Consider the following 21708-nt stretch of genomic DNA (forward strand, 5'->3'; position numbering starts at 1 on the left):
TCCCCTGATTATAGGAGCTGGCTGGCTGTGAACAGTGAGTGCAGCTCTGGATTTTCATACACAATATAATTCCTGAACAGCACTGTATGTACACAGTGACTGCACCAGCAGAATAGTGAGTGCAGCTCTGGAGTATAATACAAGATGTAACTGAGGATCAGTACAGGATAAGTAATGTAATGTATGTACACAGTGACACCACCAGCAGAATAGTGAGTGCAGCTCTGGAGTATAATACAGGATGTAACTCAGGATCAGTACAGGATAAGTAATGTAATGTATGTACACAGTGACTGCACCAGCAGAATAGTGAGTGCAGCTCTGGAGTATAACACAGGATGTAACTCAGGATCAGTACAGGATAAGTAATGTATGTACACAGTGACTGCACCAGCAGAATAGTGAGTGCAGCTCTGGAGTATAATACAAGATGTAACTGAGGATCAGTACAGGATAAGTAATGTAATGTATGTACACAGTGACTGCACCAGCAGAATAGTGAGTGCAGCTCTGGAGTATAATACAGGATGTAACTCAGGATCAGTACAGGATAAGTAATGTAATGTATGTACACAGTGACTCCACCAGCAGAATAGTAAGTGCAGCTCTGGAGTATAATACAGGATGTAACTCAGGATCAGTACAGGATAAGTAATGTAATGTATGTACACAGTGACTGCACCAGCAGAATAGTGAGTGCAGCTCTGGAGTATAACACAGGATGTAACTCAGGATAAGTAATGTATGTACACAGCGACTGCACCAGCAGAATAGTGAGTGCAGCTCTGGAGTATAATACAGGATGTAACTCAGGATCAGTACAGGATAAGTAATGTATGTACACAGTGACTTCACTAGCAGAATAGTGAGTGCAGCTCTGGAGTATAATATAGGATGTAACTCAGGATCAGTACAGGATAAGTAATGTATGTACACAGTGACTGCACCAGCAGAATAGTGAGTGCAGCTCTGGAGTATAACACAGGTTGTAACTCAGGATCAGTACAGGATAAGTAATGTATGTACACAGTGACTTTACTAGCAGAATAGTGCATGCAGCTCTGGAGTATAATACAGGATGCAACTCAGGATCAGTACAGGATAAGTAATGTATGTACACAGTGACTCCACCAGCAGAATAGTGAGTGCAGCTCTGGAGTATAATACAGGATGTAACTCAGGATCAGTACAGGATAAGTAATGTATGTACACAGTGACTGCACCAGCAGAATAGTGAGTGCAGCTCTGGAGTATAATACAGGATGTAACTCAGGATCAGTACAGGATAAGTAATGTAATGTATGTACACAGTGACTGCACCAGCAGAATAGTGAGTGCAGCTCTGGAGTATAATACAGGATGTAACTCAGGATCAGTACAGAATAAGTAATGTATGTACACAGTGACTGCACCAGCAGAATAGTGAATGCAGCTCTGGAGTATAATACAGGATGTAACTCAGGATCAGTACAGAATAAGTAATGTATGTACACAGTGACTGCACCAGCAGAATAGTGAGTGCAGCTCTGGAGTATAATACAGGATGTAACTCAGGATCAGTACAGGATAAGTAATGTATGTACACAGTGACTGCACCAGCAGAATAGTGAGTGCAGCTCTGGAGTATAATACAGGATGTAACTCAGGATCAGTACAGGATAAGTAATGTAATGTATGTACACAGTGACTGCACCAGCAGAATAGTGAGTGCAGCTCTGGAGTATAATACAGGATGTAACTCAGGATCAGTACAGAATAAGTAATGTATGTACACAGTGACTGCACCAGCAGAATAGTGAATGCAGCTCTGGAGTATAATACAGGATGTAACTCAGGATCAGTACAGAATAAGTAATGTATGTACACAGTGACTGCACCAGCAGAATAGTGAGTGCAGCTCTGGAGTCTAATACAGGATGTAACTCAGGATCAGTACAGGATAAGTAATGTATGTATGTACACAGTGACTGCACCAGCAGAATAGTAAGTGCAGCTCTGGAGCATAATACAGGATGTAACTCAGGATCAGTACAAGACAAGTGTAATTAACTCAACATATATAAATATTGATCATACTTGAAAATACTGTGTATAAAGGATTTTATATGGTTGCTCCTCTTTAAGGCCCAGGACTTGGCAGGCTTCCCTCAATGCGTACACACCAGTCTCTGCAAGCATTGAGCGCAGTCAGCGCAATGCGTTCCCCGTTAATGTATAAATCTGGATTCAATATTTAAACCAAGTTTCCTGTTGATTATTTACTTAATTATTGAACCGTTTTGCCCTGGAATCCTGGACTGGGCGGCTCAGGTCTCTGCAACCTGGGGCCCCACACCAGTCAGCCTGCCAATGGTGACACTAACAAGTCCACAATGGATCCAGCCCTGATAATCCACAAGGTTGTCAAGTCAGAGCACACACAGCAGCCATTGTGGTGCGCATCAGGGTTGTCACCCATCTTTTCTCACCACCTGAATGGTGCACATTGGAGGGCGTAAATACAGCTGATCCTCTCTCTCCAGCTACCCTGTCTCCGTGTCAGTTTTCACTGTACCTCTGACATTCTATTCATGAACAGAGCTGCCAAATAAATCCTGCACTAAAGACACACAGGGTTTTTTCTTTGGTGGCGTTCTTTTCTTAACACATTTTTTGCATGCATTTTTTTCTGCAAATGAGCAGTTAAGTGCACGAAGGGGGGCGGTATCGAGACACTGTGTGCCCCCTTACTCCTGCCAACCCATCCCTGATTGACAGGACCAGGTGAATGACTATGCAGGAACATAGCCCTGTTAATCAAGAAAGAGAGGGAGGGGCTGGAAGAGGAACCAGGAGGAGCAGGGGTGCACCGAGTGCCTTGCCTCTCCCCTTGGTGCACTTAACCTCCCCTTGGTGCACTTAACTTCTCATTTGCATATGGATTAAAAAGTACCTTTTCTTGCCCATTTCCTTTAGCTGGGCTCGCTAGGGTGTGACAGTGAATTTCCTGAGGACAGTTCCTTGCAGTTTTTTATGATACCAGCCGCAGAATAGACTGCCCGCCGTCCCCGTAATGTGATATCTGTTCTCAGAGAACACGACCTCGTGAGACATGTCACAACGGCTGACACATTGTAACAAACCTTCATCTGTGAGAAGTGTTAGATCTTCACAGGTTTTAACCCACTGAATATAAACAAGGTGGTTCCTATTCACCGACAGGAAACAGAGATCTTAAAAATGACGAGGAATTGAAACCCAAAGCACGTATTTATTGTACGGTGAAATGTTCTCAATTCCTCACGATAGTCGAGATATCTGCTTGCTGTCAAGTTAATGGGGGCATTCCTGTTCACATCCAAAGGCTACAAACCTGTACAGACCTAATGCTTCTCACATCTGGTGGTTTATCACAATGTATTCATTAGAAAAGCCATTAGTCCACACAGTGGTGCGCATACCAAGATGTAGCAGAGCTGAAATTGTGATTGAACTGTTCCTTCTGTGCCGTGTGGTAAGTAGGTAATGCCGTAAGTGTACTGACATCTCTGGTCCTTGGACTTTCCAATGGATTTTGGGATTCACTTCTACTCTTGCCAGGCATGTGGAACCTGCAAACAATCTCAAGATCTAAGCAGAGCCTCTGAATCCATGATCAGGACATCTCCTGAAACCCTCTGTGCTGCTAGACATGATATACTACCCTAGTCACAAACCATCCTGACCCAAGCACAGGTCACTGCTGCCCACAGGATCCCTATCCTGATATCCTCTGTGCTGCTGGGATACCGTCCTTCTCTGACCCCCTATGTAGTTTATAGTCTGTGTGCTTCTGATCAGTCCAATCATCTCCTGAAACACTCTGTGTTGCTGGGAACCCTGTATGTAATACACAGCCTATGGAATTGTCACGAGATCAGCGACCCCCCTACACCCCCCAAAAAAAAATACTCTGTGCTGCTTTGTAGATTCCAAAAGCCATAAGCATTATCTACAGAATGGTAATCAGATGTTTCGTTTTTGCTGACTACACCCCTCATCATCCACTTTCTGGGTGACAGAAGATCCTCAGATTCCTCTAGAGATTAGATGTGATTGAGAGTGACATTTCATTTCCTTCGCTCCCCCGTGCAGGTGTTGGCCTACGGCCGCAGACGTCTCAGCCCGGTTTATATTCTGTATCACGCATAGCAACAGGCCGTGCAAAAATATTACCCTTCGTTACAATGCTTTGCTATGGGTCATACACGTTCTCAGCAGAGGAGAAGCTTTCCTGGACTCCTGAACGGCAGATCTGTGCAGTGACTCATCCTTTGTTCCGGTCCCTGGAAAGCTGAGTGACGCCTGCAGAAGCAGGGAAGGCAGCCGTACTGGTCACTCTTCAACGATCCCAGAAAGAGATGGCGGCGTCAGCACCACCACCCAGATATGGACGCATATAGCCCTTTTATCATTCCTCTGAACACTGTCAAAGTCGCTGCTTGCTGTCAGTGAATGGGAACACTCTTGTTCTCACCAAGAGCTTGTGAAAACCCATCCAGACCTACTTCTTCCTATACCGTTACAACTGTATCCAGTCCTCTGTGAGCTGAATATCCAGGACTGCAGACGGATACATTGCATCAGCGCGGGTAAAAAGGTATCAGTCTAGAGCAGGGGCACTCTAGGTGTTGGGAAACTACAACTCCCAGCATGCATACTTGCTCTGCTCTTCTCATAACCCCAATAGAAATAAATGGAGCATGGTGGGAATTGTAGTTTCACAACAGCTGGAGTGCCGAAGGTTGCTGACCCCTGGCCTCAGATGATGCTCCCACATTAGATTGTCAGGACTGGACGCAAGTATTCGGTTTGGATGGGTTTTCAACTCGTCACAAACCATGTAGCCATGAGTGTTCCCATCCACTGACAGCAAGCAGACATCCTGAAAGTGGAAGAGCTTACCAGCTGAATAAGCTTTATGTACATAAAACGTGACAAGCTTTTCAAAATGCTGGCGCTCGCTGCCCTGTGCCCTCGTAACTGGTGGAATACGCCGCTGACCAGTTTACCCAGGATAGCCGTGTTTACTGCTGAGGACAATGACCGCACATTTCTGAGTAAAACGCTTCATAAATAAACTGTTCTGGTCTGAGCTGGCGGCGGCAGTGACCGACTCATGGTCCTCGGGGACAGTCCAGCCGCGACTTCAGCCACCACAGAATGTGAAATGACCAAAGGCTGAAAAAATGTCTCAGAAAAACAATGTGCAATAAAAAAAAAAAAAGCTCAGACGCTCAGTTATAACATTAAAGGGGCTAGCCACCATCGGGGTTAGGACTCATGCACACGACATCACGGATGCGGACCCATTCACGGGACCCCACAGAAGCACTACGGACCACTTTCTGTCTGTGCCTCCGCACTACAAAAAAATAGAACTTGCTCTATATTTTTTTTGAAGTGCGGGCGGATCACGGACCCATTCAATTGCGGCCCCCAATGCACAGAACGGCCGAACATCGGTCATGTGCATGAGGCCTTAGGTTGGCAAACCTGCAAAGAAAAGCCTACTTACTATCACCCTCTACTTTGACACCGCTGCAGCCAACTGCTGGCTGCAGCGGTGACCTGACCCCTCTCCTCCCCTCTCTTGCGTCAGGTCAACTAGCACAAGGGGAACAGGTCACTGCTGAGGCCGGCATTTGGCTGCAGCGGTGTCAAAGTCGATGTTGACATCGGGGGATCCAAGCGAGGCAGCAAAGGAGCCGGGACCCAGCACTGAAAGCAGGTAAGTATGCTTGACTTTGAAGGTCTGCACAGAAGGGTGGGTTTGCCAAAAGACCCCCCCCCCCCCCCTCACCGAAAGGTGGCTAATAAGTAGTCACCAAAACAGAGGACTCGTCAAGTCATAAACTCCATAAGATCTGGGAAGGTGTCCTGTGGTAGACGGCACCAAGACAGGTTGGTGTTCGCACATACTGTACCTGTAGGGGAGCTGTCCTTGCCTTGTCAGCACTGATTGGACAGTGACAGACTGAGTAGGGACCCCCCCCAACCGGTAACACCCGGGTGCCAACCTATTCATAAATGTCTAGGAGGAATAACAGAGGAACGGCAGATCAATATTATAAAAATCAATGTCTGTCTGCCATTTGTCCTCTATAGGTTTCCAAACGCCTGAACCCTTGGACACCACATTTGGCCCATAGGTACATGGGGGGTCTGGGAAGGTTTTCGTAAAGGTCTCAGCTCTCTAGGATGCACTATTCTTGAGATATTCTCAAAAAATGCAAATATAGCTCCATCACATGACTCGTATTAGCCAATAGAAGCTTCAGGATAGGTCATCAGTATCTGATCTCTGGGGGTCCGACAACCAGGACCCCCGCCAATCAGCTGTTTGAGGAGGCAGCAGCCGTCGCCGTGCTCGCTATGCACAGCGCTGCACATTGTATAGTGGCCGTGCTTGGTATCGCAGCTCAGTCCTAGGGCTGCAGTAAACAATTATTTTAGTAATAGAGTATTCTACCGATTATTTTTACGATTAAATCAAGTAATCTAATAAGAAAAAATGAATTAATGGACTGTTTTCCTTTATAAAAACTCATCAGACCCCAACACCCTTCGTTCCCCCCTGTGCAATCAGCCCAAATGCATCAGTTCTCCCGAGTGCCTTCAGTTCCGTTCCCCCAGTGCCTTCAGCTCTCCCCCCACCTTCAGCTCTCCCCCACCCCCATCAGCTCCACTCCCCCAGTGCCTTCAGCTCTCCCCCCACCCCCATCAGCTCCACTCCCCCAGTGCCTTCAGCTCTCCCCCCACCAGCTCCACTCCCCCAGTGCCTTCAGCTCTCCCCCCACCCCCATCAGCTCCACTCCCCCAGTGCCTTCAGCTCTCCCGCACCCCCATCAGCTCCACTCCCCCAGTGCCTTCAGCTCTCCCGCACCCCCATCAGCTCCACTCCCCCAGTGCCTTCAGCTCTCCCGCACCCCCATCAGCTCCACTCCCCCAGTGCCTTCAGCTCTCCCCCCACCAGCTCCACTCCCCCAGTGCCTTCAGCTCTCCCCCCACCCCCATCAGCTCCACTCCCCCAGTGCCTTCAGCTCTCCCGCACCCCCATCAGCTCCACTCCCCCAGTGCCTTCAGCTCTCCCGCACCCCCATCAGCTCCACTCCCCCAGTGCCTTCAGCTCTCCCGCACCCCCATCAGCTCCACTCCCCCAGTGCCTTCAGCTCTCCCGCACCCCCATCAGCTCCACTCCCCCAGTGCCTTCAGCTCTCCCCCCACCCCCATCAGCTCCACTCCCCCAGCGCCTTCAGCTCTCCCCCACCCCCATCAGCTCCACTCCCCCAGTGCCTTCAGCTTCAGGGGCAGGGCGCTGTGAAAGTCACTGTTAAGGGGGCGAGGAGCTGTGGAGGTCACTTGTAACAGATCTCCTGGCACCCCGACTGGGTACCTCCGTTGATAAATGCTCCCAGTGCTTCCCGAGGACTCCAAGCACTCCGCTCGACACCGTACCCACCACAGGAACAGGAACAGCTCTTACAAGAGCTAGGGGTTATAGCCAGGGGAGTATACAGCGTATAGCAATCCCCACACACATGGGACGAGGCTCTATGTTGAATGTAAAACAGGAACTCTTTATTGACCACACAAGCATTGACTTTTATATACATTTTCCAACAAGGGTACCAGCCCGTGGACCTGATTGGGAACTGAGGACATAACATAGCAGCCAATCATTTACAGCAGGCATCTCAAACTCGCGGCCCTCCAGCTGTTGTAAAACTACAACTCCCACAATGCCTGCTGTAGGCTGATACCTGTAGACTGTCCGGGCATGCTGGGAGTTGTAGTTTTGCAACAGCTGGAGGGCCGCAGTTTGAGATGCCGGATTTACAGTTTTACAGTTTAAAAACAAAAACTATACATTCAACAAACACAATGGCATTGTCTGTGACGCAATCAATAACAGAATAGGCATTGTCTGTGATGCAATTAACAGCACAATGGACTCTGCCTGTGATATATTTAACAAACACAATGGACTTAATTACTCACAGGCATAAAATACACATTTTTCCCAACCACAGAAAACACCACATATCCCCATAAAAGTTACATCCCCTGATAGCCTAGATCTGGGTGAACAACCTATCCAAAAATCACCCAGATTGGTTCAGGAATTTCCTGGAAGTCTTATTTTTGCCCCACCGTGCACATAATCACATGCCCCAAATAGTTCCAGTAAAAAGTCCATGGGGCCATAGTTACAGGGCAAGAGGCTGGCAAGCAGACCTCTCCAACTCCCAGTGACAAAGGTGCTTTCGTCACATCACTTAAGGGGGGCGAAGCGCTGTGGAGGTCACTGTTAAGGGGGAGAGGCGGTGTCGAGGTCACTGTTAAGGGGGCGGCAATTAAAAATAAAAAACAGTGTGTAACTGCCAGGGTATAGAGGGCTACTAGCGATTTCCCTATAATAAAAAATATATAAATAATCATGGGCATGGATGGCCCTTCTGGGCACCCTTGGAATGAATCCAATAGACACACAAACAGACCAACACTTCGCACTTGGCCGGACAGATGACGGAACCTCTTGAACAGGAAGTGAAAGCGACTAGAAACCCCGTCTCACTCTGGAGCACCCGCTGCATCCATGTGCTACACAGAGCGGCTATTCATTAACAATTGTGTAATACTTCATTTCTCCTGTGGTGGCGCTGCAGGAATACCGAACACTTGCCGCCCAGTTCTTCCTCATCACTGGAGTATCCCTTTAAATAAAACCCCGGATTTATGGCTAATTTATGTAAAGAGCTAATTTGCATTAAAAGGGCCAGGCTCTCTTTTTTAGGTCTATTGGCTATAACTATGTATGCTACGTGGGCACTAGAAGTGTCAATCTGGGCTCCAAATATAGTGGGTCATGTAACCCCCCCCCCTTCCCTTGGCTGATTGGCTACAAGGACTCGTCCCTACTATAAAGGAGTCAGGAAGGCGGGGCTTACTTTCTCTCCCGTGATTAGTACAGCTCTGAATGAAAAATATTTAATTATACAAAGAATTGACAGAAAGACGGTCACGGTGAGAGGACCCCTTTAATCATGACATCACGCTAAGATACAACAATGGTAAATGATCAAATGTACACGGAGATCAGGTGGGCACTACAGAAAGGTCCTATGTGATTTCCCACACCTCCATGCACTGCAGCATTTTTCAACCACAGATGGACCTATAGCCCCCCCCCCCAATACTTTATACTGCAGCTCTGCTTTTTGATAAAAAATTTAGTATAAGACAAGAGCGATGCCTTAACAAAAGACACAGAAAGCTTGTACAGCGCTTCGATACGTCATTTTACAAAACATTTGACGCATTACTCAAAAACAGTGTCCCACGGCGATCATCCAGATGACAGAAGACATGACGAGAGATAGAAATGGCTCCAGGCTTTAGCATCAATTCCTTCATGCTACTGAAATAAATTAATTTGGCACCATACGCCCCCTGCAGGAGAGTTCCAGGACTGCACGAAGATTTGGCCTATGATTCACAGTCCTCATGTTTTTACACTGATCACGGAAGTTTCCCTTGAAATTAACGGAAAAAAAACAAATTCAACAAAAAATTCGGAGGAATCCGGTGGCAGAAATAATGTAGGAAGCCACCGATTTGGCCGGAGACAAGACAGGGAAAAAATAATGTCAGTAAAAGGAGTAAAGCCGGGTTCACACAGTTTGGTTGGGAAATTCACCAGTTATTAGAGGTGGTCTCACAACTACAAGGAAAGGGACGCAATACGTTACCCCACAAAAATCAATGGGCAGAGGGTCACTGCAGACGTCCTCCATTATGCAGCTCATCTAAAGACGATGGGAGAACCCCCTCCCCCAGGACCTACTTATAGTGGGCATCTAACAGGAGACGCCTTATACATATTTATATGAGACAGACGCTCCCCCTCCTCGTACCTTCTGGTCAGCATCGAGGTGAATCTCATTTTTTGCGCAGCTTTCCTGGTATAACATTCTGCAAGCCCATTTCCTCTATACATGCGCTGAGCACCAGGGCGGCTTCACCATGTGCCAGGCGGCTCTGGGCAGAGAGAGTGTTCTGCAGAGCAAGCAGCTCCGTCTCCACTGTAAGGATGAAAGATCCGGCGTCACCAAGGACTCAACCATGACTATACTTGGCTCTGGCGTCATCACCTCATGTACCTAACCTGCCTGACGCCCTGCCACCCTCACCTCGTGCACCTCACCTGCCTGACGCCCTCATCTCGTGTACCTCATCTGATGCACCTCACCTGCCTGCCTGACGCCCTGCCACCCTCACCTCGTGTACCTCATCTGGTGCACCTCACCTGCCTGCCTGACGCTCTGCCGCCCTCACCTCATGTACCTCAACTGCCGGACAATCTGCCGCCTTCACCTCGAACATCTCACCTGCCTGACGCTCTGCCGCCCTCACCTCGTGCACCTCACCTGCCTGACGCCCTCATCTCGTGTACCTCCCCTGCCTGACGCTCTGCCGTCTCGTGTACCTCAACTGTCCAATGCTCTGCCACCCTCACCTCGTGTACCTCACCTGCCTGACGCTCTGCCACCCTCACCTCGTGTACCTCACCCGGTACACCTCACCTGCCTGACGCTCTGCCGCCCTCACCTCATGCACCTCACCTGCCTGACGCTCTGCCGCCCTCACCTGCCTGACGCTCTGCCGCCCTCACCTGCCTGACGCTCTGCCGCCCTCACCTCACGCACCTCACCTGCCTGACGCTCTGCCACCCTCACCTCGTGTACCTCACCCGGTACACCTCACCTGCCTGACGCTCTGCCGCCCTCACCTCATGCACCTCACCTGCCTGACGCTCTGCCGCCCTCACCTCGCGCACCTCACCTGGCTGACGCTCTGCCGCCCTCACCTCGCGCACCTCACCTGCCTGACGTTCTGCCGCCCTCACCTCACCTGCCTGACGCTCTGCCGCCCTCACCTGCCTGACGCTCTGCCGCCCTCACCTCGTGCACCTCACTTGCCTGACGCTCTGCCGCCCTCATCTCGTGCACCTCAGCTGCCTGACGCTCTGCCATCCTCATCTCGTGCACCTCACCTGCCTGATGCTATGCTGCCCTCACCTCACCTGCCTGACGCTCTGCCACCCTTACCTCGTGTACCTCACCTGCCTGACGCTCTGCCGCCCTCACCTCATGCACCTCACCTGCCTGACTCTCTGCCGCCCTCACCTCACCTGCCTGACGCTCTGCCGCCCTCACCTCGCGCACCTCACCTGGCTGACGCTCTGCCGCCCTCACCTTGTGCACCTCACCTGCCTGACGCTCTGCCGCCCTCATCTCGTGCACCTCAGCTGCCTGACGCTCTGCCGCCCTCATCTCGTGCACCTCACCTGCCTGACGCTCTGCCGCCCTCATCTCGTGCACCTCAGCTGCCTGACGCTCTGCCGCCCTCATCTCGTGCACCTCAGCTGCCTGACGCTCTGCCGCCCTCATCTCGTGCACCTCAGCTGCCTGACGCTCTGCCGCCCTCATCTCGTGCACCTCAGCTGCCTGACGCTCTGCCGCCCTCACCTCACCTGCCTGACGCTCTGCCCCCCTCACCTCACCTGCCTGACGCTCTGCCGCCCTCACCTCATGCACCTCACCTGCCTGACGCTCTGCCGCCCTCACCTCACCTGCCTGACGCTCTGCCGCCCTCACCTCGTGCACCTCACCTGCCTGACGCTCTGCCGCCCTCATCTCGTGCACCTCAGCTGCCTGACGCTATGCCGCCCTCACCTCGTGCACCTCACCTGCCTGACGCTCTGCCGCCCTCACCTGCCTGACGCTCTGCCGCCCTCATCTCGTGCACCTCACCTGCCTGACGCTCTGCCGCCCTCATCTCGTGCACCTCACCTGCCTGACGCTCTGCCGCCCTCATCTTGTGCACCTCACCTGCCTGATGCTATGCCGCCCTCACCTCGTGCACCTCACCTGCCTGACGCTCGGACGCCGTCTGTCCCAGTGTAGCTTGTGATTTCTCCAGCGACGTCTTCAGAATTTCTACTTCAGCCAGAAGCGCCTTTTCCTGCTGACAGCAAGTGGACAAGAAGTCTTCAGCTTCCTTAATTCGCATTTCCAAGGCGTCACTGCAGAACAGAAAGACTGACGGATGCAACTCTCTGACAGACTGATGGATGTTACAACATGTCAACTATGATTAGTGAGCTCAACTTAGCTGCAAATTCTACTGGAGTAAGAAGTCATCTAAAATACACCTCTGCTGGTCTCATCAGAGGCTCAGATTGCTGCACGGTACTTCCCCCATGCTTTACACTACAGCTGTACTTGTTCTTACACACTTCAGCTAACCTAGACAGGAATCTCCTCAGGATATTAATACATGTAGAGAGAACTAGAAAGATTATAAACTACAGGAATCTAAGCCAGCACCGAGAAGGTGATGATAAAGGCCATCCTATATTATCTCCATTCACATCCACAGCTGCTATCATAGCAGCTTAAAAGAGTTGTCCACTTTTCACTATTGAGGACCTACCTGCTATGAGTGCTGCCTTCTGTTCAAACAGCTGATCGGCGGGGTGCCGGAAGTCGGACCACTGTCGATCGGCTATTGAGGACCTATCCTGAGGATAGGTCATCAATAGTAAAAAGCGGAAAACCCCTTTAACGCCTCCCCACCATCATGTGACCTAAATGCTCAGCTCTAACGTTCGCCTAAACTCCCACAATTCAAAAGAGAAACCGGAAGAATTCTGAAATCAGCTTTAGATGTGAACAGAGAATAAGACATAACTTCTCATCAGTTAAGAGTTCAGAAAGTTACTGAACGTTCTATACAGACTGCAGCCATGGATATACGGCACGGCACACGTCAGTTCACTACAAGGTGATGAAATTCACTCCAGCAATGTATTAATCCAATAAGAGCGAAGGAAAGAAGCAAGCGGATTACCAGGACTCTGAGCCCCGAGCTTCACTAAATCTTTCCATTTCATGTGTCACCGCCTGGAGCTGCTGCTGCATTTTCTCTTCTTCTTCCAGAGCTTCCTGCAGATCCATAATCTGAGCCAACTGGGAGACGAGAAACTCTCTGCTCAAACTTCTGAAGAAAGGAAGAATTAGGAGACTTATTATACACCACTCTAAGTAGAAGTCAGCTGGAGGCAAATTTATAAGGAGAACACGAGCATCTGAAATCTAATTTAAGGTGTAAATGATCTTAAATGTGTCAAATCAAAAAGTCCCTGCCCCTTTTTCGGAAAAGTGCTGTTAGTTGCACATTTTTGCAAAAACTGGCATAAAGCCTTGTACATGTGCACCGCTATACACATACATTACTTATCCTGTACTGATCCTGAGTTACATCCTGTATTCTACTCCAGAGCTGCACTCACTATTCTGCTGGTGCAGTCACTGTGTACATACATTACTTATCCTGTACTGATCCTGAGTTACATCCTGTATTATACTCCAGAGCTGCACTCACTATTCTGCTGGTGCAGTCACTGTGTACATACATTACTTATCCTGTACTGATCCTGAGTTACATCCTGTATTCTACTCCAGAGCTGCACTCACTATTCTGCTGGTGCAGTCACTGTGTACATACATTACTTATCCTGTACTGATCCTGAGTTACATCCTGTATTATACTCCAGAGCTGCACTCACTATTCTGCTGGTGCAGTCACTGTGTACATACATTACTTATCCTGGACTGATCCTGAGTTACATCCTGTATTATACTCCAGAGCTGCACTCACTATTCTGCTGGTGCAGTCACTGTGTACATACATTACTTATTCTGTACAGATCCTGAGTTACATCCTGTATTATACTCCAGAGCTGCACTCACTATTCTGCTGGTGCAGTCACTGTGTCCATAATGACTTGTATGTCATGTATAAAATCTCCCAGCATTCCCTGCTTGTTCAGCAGTTCTTAGCTTGTTCTATATATTGCTTGCTCTGGTAATCTGCATTCTGGGTGGTGTCATGTTTACACCAGGCACTGTACAGCCTCTTACTACCCCTCCATCCCCGGTGACATGATTGTAGGTGATGACGCCCGGTGTTCGTACCTTTTAGCGGTCTCGGCCTCCTGGTTCTGCACCTCGGCTTTGGTCTTGCACAATTCCTCTCGTTTTGACCGGACCTGATCGGCTAAGAGCTGGACAATTTTCTGCAGAAAACATTAACACAAGAAATGCATTAAGATGATCATCCTGCTTTCCTGAAATCCTCTGTGCTGATAGAATCCTACATCACGTATAGCAGATAAGAAATCTGCTACACGTGACCTAAACCCAGAAGGGGCTGAAGACAAACCTTGAGTTCCTCCAAAGCGCAGGAGCAAAGATTTTCTTCATCCCCAGCGAGAAACTGCTCTAACAGATCCATCTGAAAGAAAGAATGAGAAGCATCATGTGACCGCGGCGCCGCCTACGGTCCTGCTCACACAGCTGAGGCTTGGAACTGTGCAGGTGCCTGGTGTCCAGGACATGGATTCCTGCGGCATGCGGTGCGGAGATGGTGAACGAACTCAGAGACCATAAAAAAAATAATAATAATAATTAAAAAAAAGCCGCCTTCATACAGGTGCAAACAAATTAAAAAAAGCTAGGGGGCTCAAAAAGAGAGCATGAAAAAAATAAACTGCTCCCTCCTAAGGACCTGCAAATAGTCAGCATCCTAAAAAGGGGCTCTTAGGGACCAGGAAGGCTGAGTGCAAGGGTTAAACTGGCAGGATCATCCCTAGGAAACCACTCTTTAGCAGGGAGAAAAGAGATCCCTTTCTTGCAGCAATCCGATGCTTAGTTTTTGAGAAATCCCAATTTTTATATTCATAGAATGTGTCGGCAGATAAGAACCATTTGGCCCATCTAGTCTGCCCAATATAATGAGTACTATGGATAGCCCCGGCCCTATCTTATATGAAGGATGGCCTTATGCCTATCCCATGCATGCTTAAACTCCTCCACTGTATTTGCAGCTACCACTTCTGCAGGAAGGCTATTCCATGCATCCACTACTCTCTCAGTAAAGTAATACTTCCTGATATTACTGTTAAACCTTTGTCCCTCTAATTTAACACTGTGTCCTCTTGAAGCAGTTTTTCTTCTTGTAAATCTTCTCTCCCCTTTTACCTTGTTGATTCCCTTTATGTATTTAGCAGTTTCTCTCATCTCCCCTCTGTCTCGTCTTTCTTCCAAGCTCTACATGTTAAGGTCCTTTAATCTTTCCTGGTAAGTTTTATCCTGCAATCCATGTACCAGTTTAGTAGCTCTTCTCTGAACTCTCTCCAAAGTATCAGTATCCTTCTGGAGATATGGTCTCCAGTACTGAGCACAATACTCCAGATGAGGTCTCACTAGTGCTCTGTAGAGCGGCATGAGCGCCCCCCTCTGTCTACTGGTAATGCCTCTCCCTATACACCCCAGCATTCTGCTAGCATTTCCTGCTGCTCCATGACATGGTCTGCCTACCTTTAAGTCTTCTGAAATAATGACCCCTAAATCCCTTTCCTCAGATACTGAGGTTAGGACTGTATCACTGGTTGTATATTCTGCTCTTGGGTTTTTACGCCCCAGGTGCATTATCTTGCACTTATCAACATTAAATTTTAGTTGCCAGATTTTTGACCATTCCTCTAGTTTTCCTAAATCCTTTTCCATTTGGTGTATTCCTCCAGGAACATCAACCCTGTTACAAATCTTTGTGTCATCAGCAAAAAGACACACCTTACCATCGAGGCATTCTGCAATTTCGCTGATAAAGATATTAAACAATATGGGTCCCAGAACAGATCCCTGAGGTACCCCACTGGTAACAAGACCATGGTCTGAATATACTCCATTGACTACAACCCTCTGTTGTCTGTCCCTCAGCCACTGCTTAATCCACTCAACAATATGGGAGTCCAAGCCCAAAGACTGCAATTTATTGATAAGCTTTCTATGTGGGACAGTATCAAAAGCCTTACTGAAGTCCAGATAAGCGATGTCTACTGCACCTCCGCCATCTATTATTTTAGTCACCTAATCAAAAAAAATCAATAAGATTAGTTTGACATGATCTCCCTGAAGTAAACCCATGCTGTTTTTCATCTTTCAATCCATGGGATTTTAGATGTTCCACAATCCTCTGCTTAAAGAGGACCTTTCACCTGTATAAACTATATGAACTGAGTATGCTGCCATATAGAGCGGCGCCCGGGGATCTCACTGCACTTACTATTATCCCCGGGCGCCGCTCCGTTCTCCCGTTATAGGCTCCGGTACCTTTGCTTCTTAAGTTATAGTAGGCGGTGTCTTCCCTTGTCCTGTGGGCATCTCCTTCTCCTAGGCTGCAGCTCTGGCCAATCGCAGCGCACAGCTCACAGCCTGGGAGAAAAAAACCTCCCAGGCTGTGAGCTGTGCGCTGCGATTGGCCAGCGCTGCAGCCAGGAGACAAGGGAAGACACCGCCTACTATAACTTAAGAAGCAAAGGTACCGGAGCCTATAACGGGAGAACGGAGCGGCGCCCGGGGATAATAGTAAGTGCAGTGAGATCCCCGGGCGCCGCTCTACATGTCAGCATACTCAGTTACCATAGTTTATACAGGTGAAAGGTCCTCTTTAAGTATGGTTTCCATTAATTTCCCCACTATTGATGTCAGGCTTACTGGCCTATAGTTGCCCGATTCCTCCCTACTACCTTTCTTGTGAATGGGCACATTTGCTAATTTCCAATCTTCTGGGACGACTCCTGTTGCCAGTGATTGGTTAAATAAATCTGTTAATGGTTTTGCTAGTTCACCGCTGAGCTTTTCTAAGGCCTCTTTCACACTTGCGTTGTCCGGATCCGGCGTGTACTCCATTTGCCGGAATTACACGCCGGATCCGGAAAAACGCAAGTGAACTGAAACCATTTGAAGACGGATCCGTCTTCAAAATGCTTTCAGTGTTACTATGGCACCCAGGACGCTATTAAAGTCCTGGTTGCCATAGTAGTAGTGGGGAACGGGGGAGCGGTATACTTACCGTCCGTGCGGCTCCCGGGGCGCTCCAGAATGACGTCAGAGCGCCCCATGCGCATGGATGACGTGTCCATGTGATCACGTCATCCATGCGCGTGGGGCGCCCTGACGTCACTCTGGAGCGCCCGGGGAGCCGCACGGACGGTAAGTATGCTGCTCCCCCGCTCCCCGCAACACTTTACCATGGCAAACAGGACTTTAGCGTCTTGGCAGCCATGGTAACCACTCTAAAAAAGCTAAACGTCGGAAACGACATTTAGCTTAAGGCCGGATCCGGATTAATACCTTTCAATGGGCATTAATTCCGGATCCGGCCTTGCGGTAAGTGTTCAGGATTTTTGGCCGGAGCAAAAAGCGCAGCATGCTGCGGTATTTTCTCCGGCCAAAAAACATTCCGGTCCGGAACTGAAGACATCCTGATGCATCCTGAACGGATTTCACTCCATTCAGAATGCATTAGGATAAAACTGATCAGGATTCTTCCGGCATAGAGCCCCGACGACGGAACTCTATGCCGGAAGAAAAGAACAACGCAAGTGTGAAAGAGCCCTTATAGCTTTGGGTGTTTCCCATCAGGCCCCTGTGACTTATTTGTATTATTTTTAGACAGCTGACTCAGAACCTCTTCCTCTGTAAAGACACATGCATCAAAAGATTCATTAGTCTCCCTTCCTGAGGTCCTTTGCCTTCATTTTCCTTTGTAAAAACTGAACAGAAGTATTCATTGAGGCAGTCAGCTAGTTCTTTATCTTCTTCCATATACCTTCCTTCTAGGGATCGACCGATTATCGGTTTTACCGATATTATCGGCCGATATTCAGGATTTTGACAGTTATCGGTATCGGCATCTATTTTGCCGATATACCGATAACGTATTGGGAGCACAGAACGCGCTGCTCTCCGTGTTCCCTCCGCAGCACAGGGGAGAAGGAAGCAGTGTCTCCTCCCCCTGTGATGCCGCTGCCGCCAATTAGAGGAGGGAGGACAAGAGGAGGGGCTGTGGCCACCGCTCCACCAATGAAGATGAGTCTTTCATTAATTCATACACAGGAGGCGGGAGCTGGCTGCAGAATCACATAGCCGGCTCCCGACCTCTATGACAAGTAGCTGCGGTCTGCGGTAGTTAACCCCTTAGGTGCCGCGGATCGCAGCTACCGCTCATAGAGGTCGGGAGCCGTCTATGTGATTCTGCAGCCAGCTCCCGCCTCCTGTATATGAATGATTGAGAGATTTATCTTCATTGGTGGTGCAGTGCGCCCCCCCAAGCCCCCCAGGAATAATCATTGGTGGCGCAGTGCGCCCCCCACCCCCAGTATTAATCATTGGTGGCCACAGGATCCCCTCTCCCCTCCGATCGGAGCCCCAGCAGTGTAAGCCTGGGGCTCCGATCGGTTACCATGGCAGCCAGGACGCTACTGAAGCCCTGGCTGCCATGTTCAGCTCCATGCTGCTGTGTGCACAAAGCAGGGAGAGTGTGAGATCCTATTCACCCTGATAGAGATCTATGAGGGTGAATAGGACAAGGGTTCTAGTCCCTAAGGGGGCTAAAAGTTAGTAAAAAAAAACAAAACAAACAAAAAATATTAAGTATAAATGAAAAAGAAAGATTTACAAAAAAGTAATACACGTTAACAATAAACATAAATTTTCAGCAGATTTGTGTAGGAATTTTTTTTTTTTCAAAAATGAAAATTCGCAGAATATCGGTATAAATTATCGGCTATCGGCCTGAAAGTTCACAAATTATCGGTATCGGCCCTAAAAAAATCAATATCGGTCGATCCCTACTTCCTTCTTTTGTTTAATTTGGTAATTCCTTGTTTTAGTTTCCTTTTTTCATTTATGTATCTGAAGAATGCCTTATCACCTTTTTTCCCTGACTGAGCTAATTTCTCTTCTGCCTGTGCTTTAGAAGCTCTTATAACTTGCTTGGCCTCTCTCTGCCTAATCTTATACATTTGCCTGTCATCCTCGTTTTTTTTTTTTTATAATTCCTAAATGCTATCTTTTTGTTTTTAATGATTTTGGCCACTTCTGCTGAGTACCACAATGGTCTCTTCCTTTTACTGACAAGCCTAATGCAATTTTCTGTTGCCTTCTTACCTTATGCTAATGAGGTGCTCGGAGCAGCGTTCCAACCTCCACCATCCCTCTCCTTCACTGATTACAGAGATGGGTATCCTCGCTGTTACGATACCTGGCCTTTAAATATAGCGCACGCGCTGGCAAGAGTGCAGTCAGCCCAGTTCGGATCTCAGAGCAGGGACAGCCAAATGAGATCCACTGCGCAGGCGCCGACAGTACTCTCGCAGGTGCATGCACCAGATTTCAGAGTCAGGCATCCAAACAGTGAGGAGGCCCAGACCTGTCAAATCCGTGGGGGAATAAGGAGAGGCGAAGGGTGAAAACAGGGCGGCTGGTTGGAACGCTGCTCCGAAAAACCTCATCAGCAGGAATCTCTCAAATAGGACACATCGGATTGCTGCGAGAGAGGGGTCATGGCATTCAGCAGGATCGACCGCATCCGGCAGTGTGATTTGCTAGGGTTGATCCTGCCACCAGGTGCCCTAGACTCCCCTGTCACCAACACTCAGGCTCCCTCTCCTGCGCAGTGTGACGCTCCGCCTACGTGCAGGTCACCGCTGTGGCAGTCACACGCCTGAGGGTGGTGGAGGTGACATGCGTGTAGATGGCGTGTCACGCTGCCGGTCCAGCAGAGTAGGGAGCTCAGTGCTGGGGTCGTCAGCAGCAGCTTGCTGATGGTTTCCATTATGCAGTTTGAGATTTTTTTTTTCTTCTGCACAAAAAGGCAACAGGAAACAAACACTCCCATCATGTCACATCTGCTGAGAGTACGAATTCAGACTAGATGTGGGGGTCCCTTTAATTTTAGAGGGGTCTGCCTCTAGTGTCCTCTCACCCCGCCCCCACAGTCCTGGGTCACACTGTGACAGACCCTCAGTAATGAGCAGCAGGCGCTGTCATCCCAGGCGCCCATTCATAAGAGCACTTACCGCTGGCGGCAGTCACGTGACCGTCCTCACAGCTGTGCGGCAGCGCGCCTGATTTCAAATGCACAGAACACAAACTTCCGGCCCCTGGACCATCGAGTCCTGATCTCACCGGAAATGAGGGGATAGTCCGGCTACTGCCCGAGCGTCACCAGAAAGATGTCGACATCCGGTGAGGCCGGCGGTTGCTATGGTTACAGAAAAGCGTCCTACACCTTGTTTACAGGATGTTACCTAGAATAAAGTGCGTGTTCCCGTGTGACAAGTCATAACGCATGGCGTGCACGGGGAGGATGAAACCAGGGGGCAAACAACCTGGCTGTATTGATTTTAGGCAGCCCCCCAATCATCTGCCTTACTTTTTTAAGCCGTCAAATGGGGTGTCCCCTAGGTCAGGGGTCAGTAACCAGGGGCACTCCAGCTTTTGTTAAACTACAACTCCCAGCAGGCTCCATTCACTTCTGTATGAGTTCTGAGAACAGCCAAGCAAGTGTACAGCTGGCGTGCCAGAGGTTAGCCATCACAAGCCTAGGAAGTGTGTATGCTGGGAGTTGTAGTCAATGTGGCAGATTGCTGACCCCTGGGTCATGGGGTGCCGCTTCCTGCGCTTAAAAGGGTTTTCTGAGATTTTAATATGGACGACCTATCCTCAGGACTGTAAGTCATCAGTATCTGAAGGGTGAGGGTCCGACGCCCGGGATTCAGCCACTTCCCTCAGGTTCTCCAGATCCGGTTGAGCTGGAGAGGAGCGCGTCCATTCCATAGTTAAGCTCCTTAGGCTTTCTAAAAGTTGGGTGGTAAGTGTGTATATACACTGCTCAAAAAAATAAAGGGAACACAAAAATAACACATCCTAGATCTGAGTTAATTAAATATTCTTCTGAAATACTTTGTTCTTTACATAGTTGAATGTGCTGACAACAAAATCACACAAAAATAAAAAAAACGGAAATCAAATTTTTTAACCCATGGAGGTCTGGATTTGGAGTCACACTCAAAATTAAAGTGGAAAAACACACTACAGGCTGATCCAACTTCGATGTAATGTCCTTAAAACAAGTCAAAATGAGGCTCAGTAGTGTGTGTGGCCTCCACGTGCCTGTATGACCTCCCTACAACGCCTGTGCATGCTCCTGATGAGGTGGCGGACGGTCTCCTGAGGGATCTCCTCCCAGACCTGGACTAAAGCATCTGCCAACTCCTGGACAGTCTGTGGTACAACGTGACGTTGGTGGATAGAGCGAGACATGATGTCCCAGATGTGCTCAATTGGATTCAGGTCTGGAGAACGGGCGGGCCGGTCCATAACATCAATGCCTTCGTCTTGCAGGAACTGCTGACACACTTCAGCCACATGAGGTCTAGCATTGTCTTGCATTAGGAGGAACCCAGGGCCAACCGCACCAGCATATGGTCTCACAAGGGGCCTGAGGATCTCATCTCGGTACCTAATGGCAGTCAGGCTACCTCTGGCGAGCACATGGAGGGCTGTGCGGCCCTCCAAAGAAATGCCACCCCACACCATTACTGACCCAATGCCAAACCGGTCATGCTGGAGGATGTTGCAGGCAGCAGAACGTTCTCCACGGCGTCTCAAGACTCTGTCACATGTGCTCAGTGTGAACCTGCTTTCATCTGTGAAGAGCACAGGGCGCCAGTGGCGAATTTGCCAATATTGGTGTTCTCTGGCAACTGCCAAA

At 48.9% G+C, this 21708-nt stretch overlaps 1 protein-coding gene across 2 annotated transcripts; it reads right to left on the reverse strand.

The window, feature by feature from the left end:
- Positions 1–9258: 9258 nt before the first annotated feature.
- LOC121007484 lies at positions 9259–20164 on the reverse strand. Of its 2 annotated transcripts, none has more exons than XR_005780425.1 (7): positions 20012–20164; positions 14308–14379; positions 14061–14161; positions 12934–13083; positions 11938–12106; positions 9936–10103; positions 9259–9554 (listed from the first exon to the last, which is right to left on the reverse strand). XR_005780425.1 is itself a non-coding variant. In XM_040439429.1 (7 exons), the coding sequence occupies exons 2-6, from the start codon at positions 14377–14379 to the stop codon at positions 9961–9963; spliced, it is 621 nt and encodes a 206-aa protein (XP_040295363.1). In that variant the 5' UTR covers positions 20012–20114; the 3' UTR covers positions 9259–9554; positions 9936–9960. The 2 variants fall into 2 exon arrangements, 1 of the variants encoding a protein (XP_040295363.1); XM_040439429.1 differs by having other exon boundaries at positions 11952–12106; positions 20012–20114.
- Between the last annotated feature and the right edge of the window lie 1544 nt (positions 20165–21708).

This window comes from Bufo bufo, chromosome 7 (assembly GCF_905171765.1).
Source record: "Bufo bufo chromosome 7, aBufBuf1.1, whole genome shotgun sequence".
In the NCBI taxonomy this organism is placed as follows: domain Eukaryota; kingdom Metazoa; phylum Chordata; class Amphibia; order Anura; family Bufonidae; genus Bufo; species Bufo bufo.

Excerpts from the sequence above, each read along its gene's own strand:
- LOC121007484 (XM_040439429.1), bottom strand. The coding sequence starts at position 14,379 with ATGGATCTGTTAGAGCAGTTTCTCGCTGGGGATGAAGAAAATCTTTGC. Across the intron at positions 13,084-14,060 it reads GAGGCCGAGACCGCTAAAAG|AAGTTTGAGCAGAGAGTTTC; the intron begins GTACGAACACCG and ends TCCTTTCTTCAG. Across the intron at positions 12,107-12,933 it reads GCTCGGGGCTCAGAGTCCTG|TGACGCCTTGGAAATGCGAA; the intron begins GTAATCCGCTTG and ends TCTGTTCTGCAG.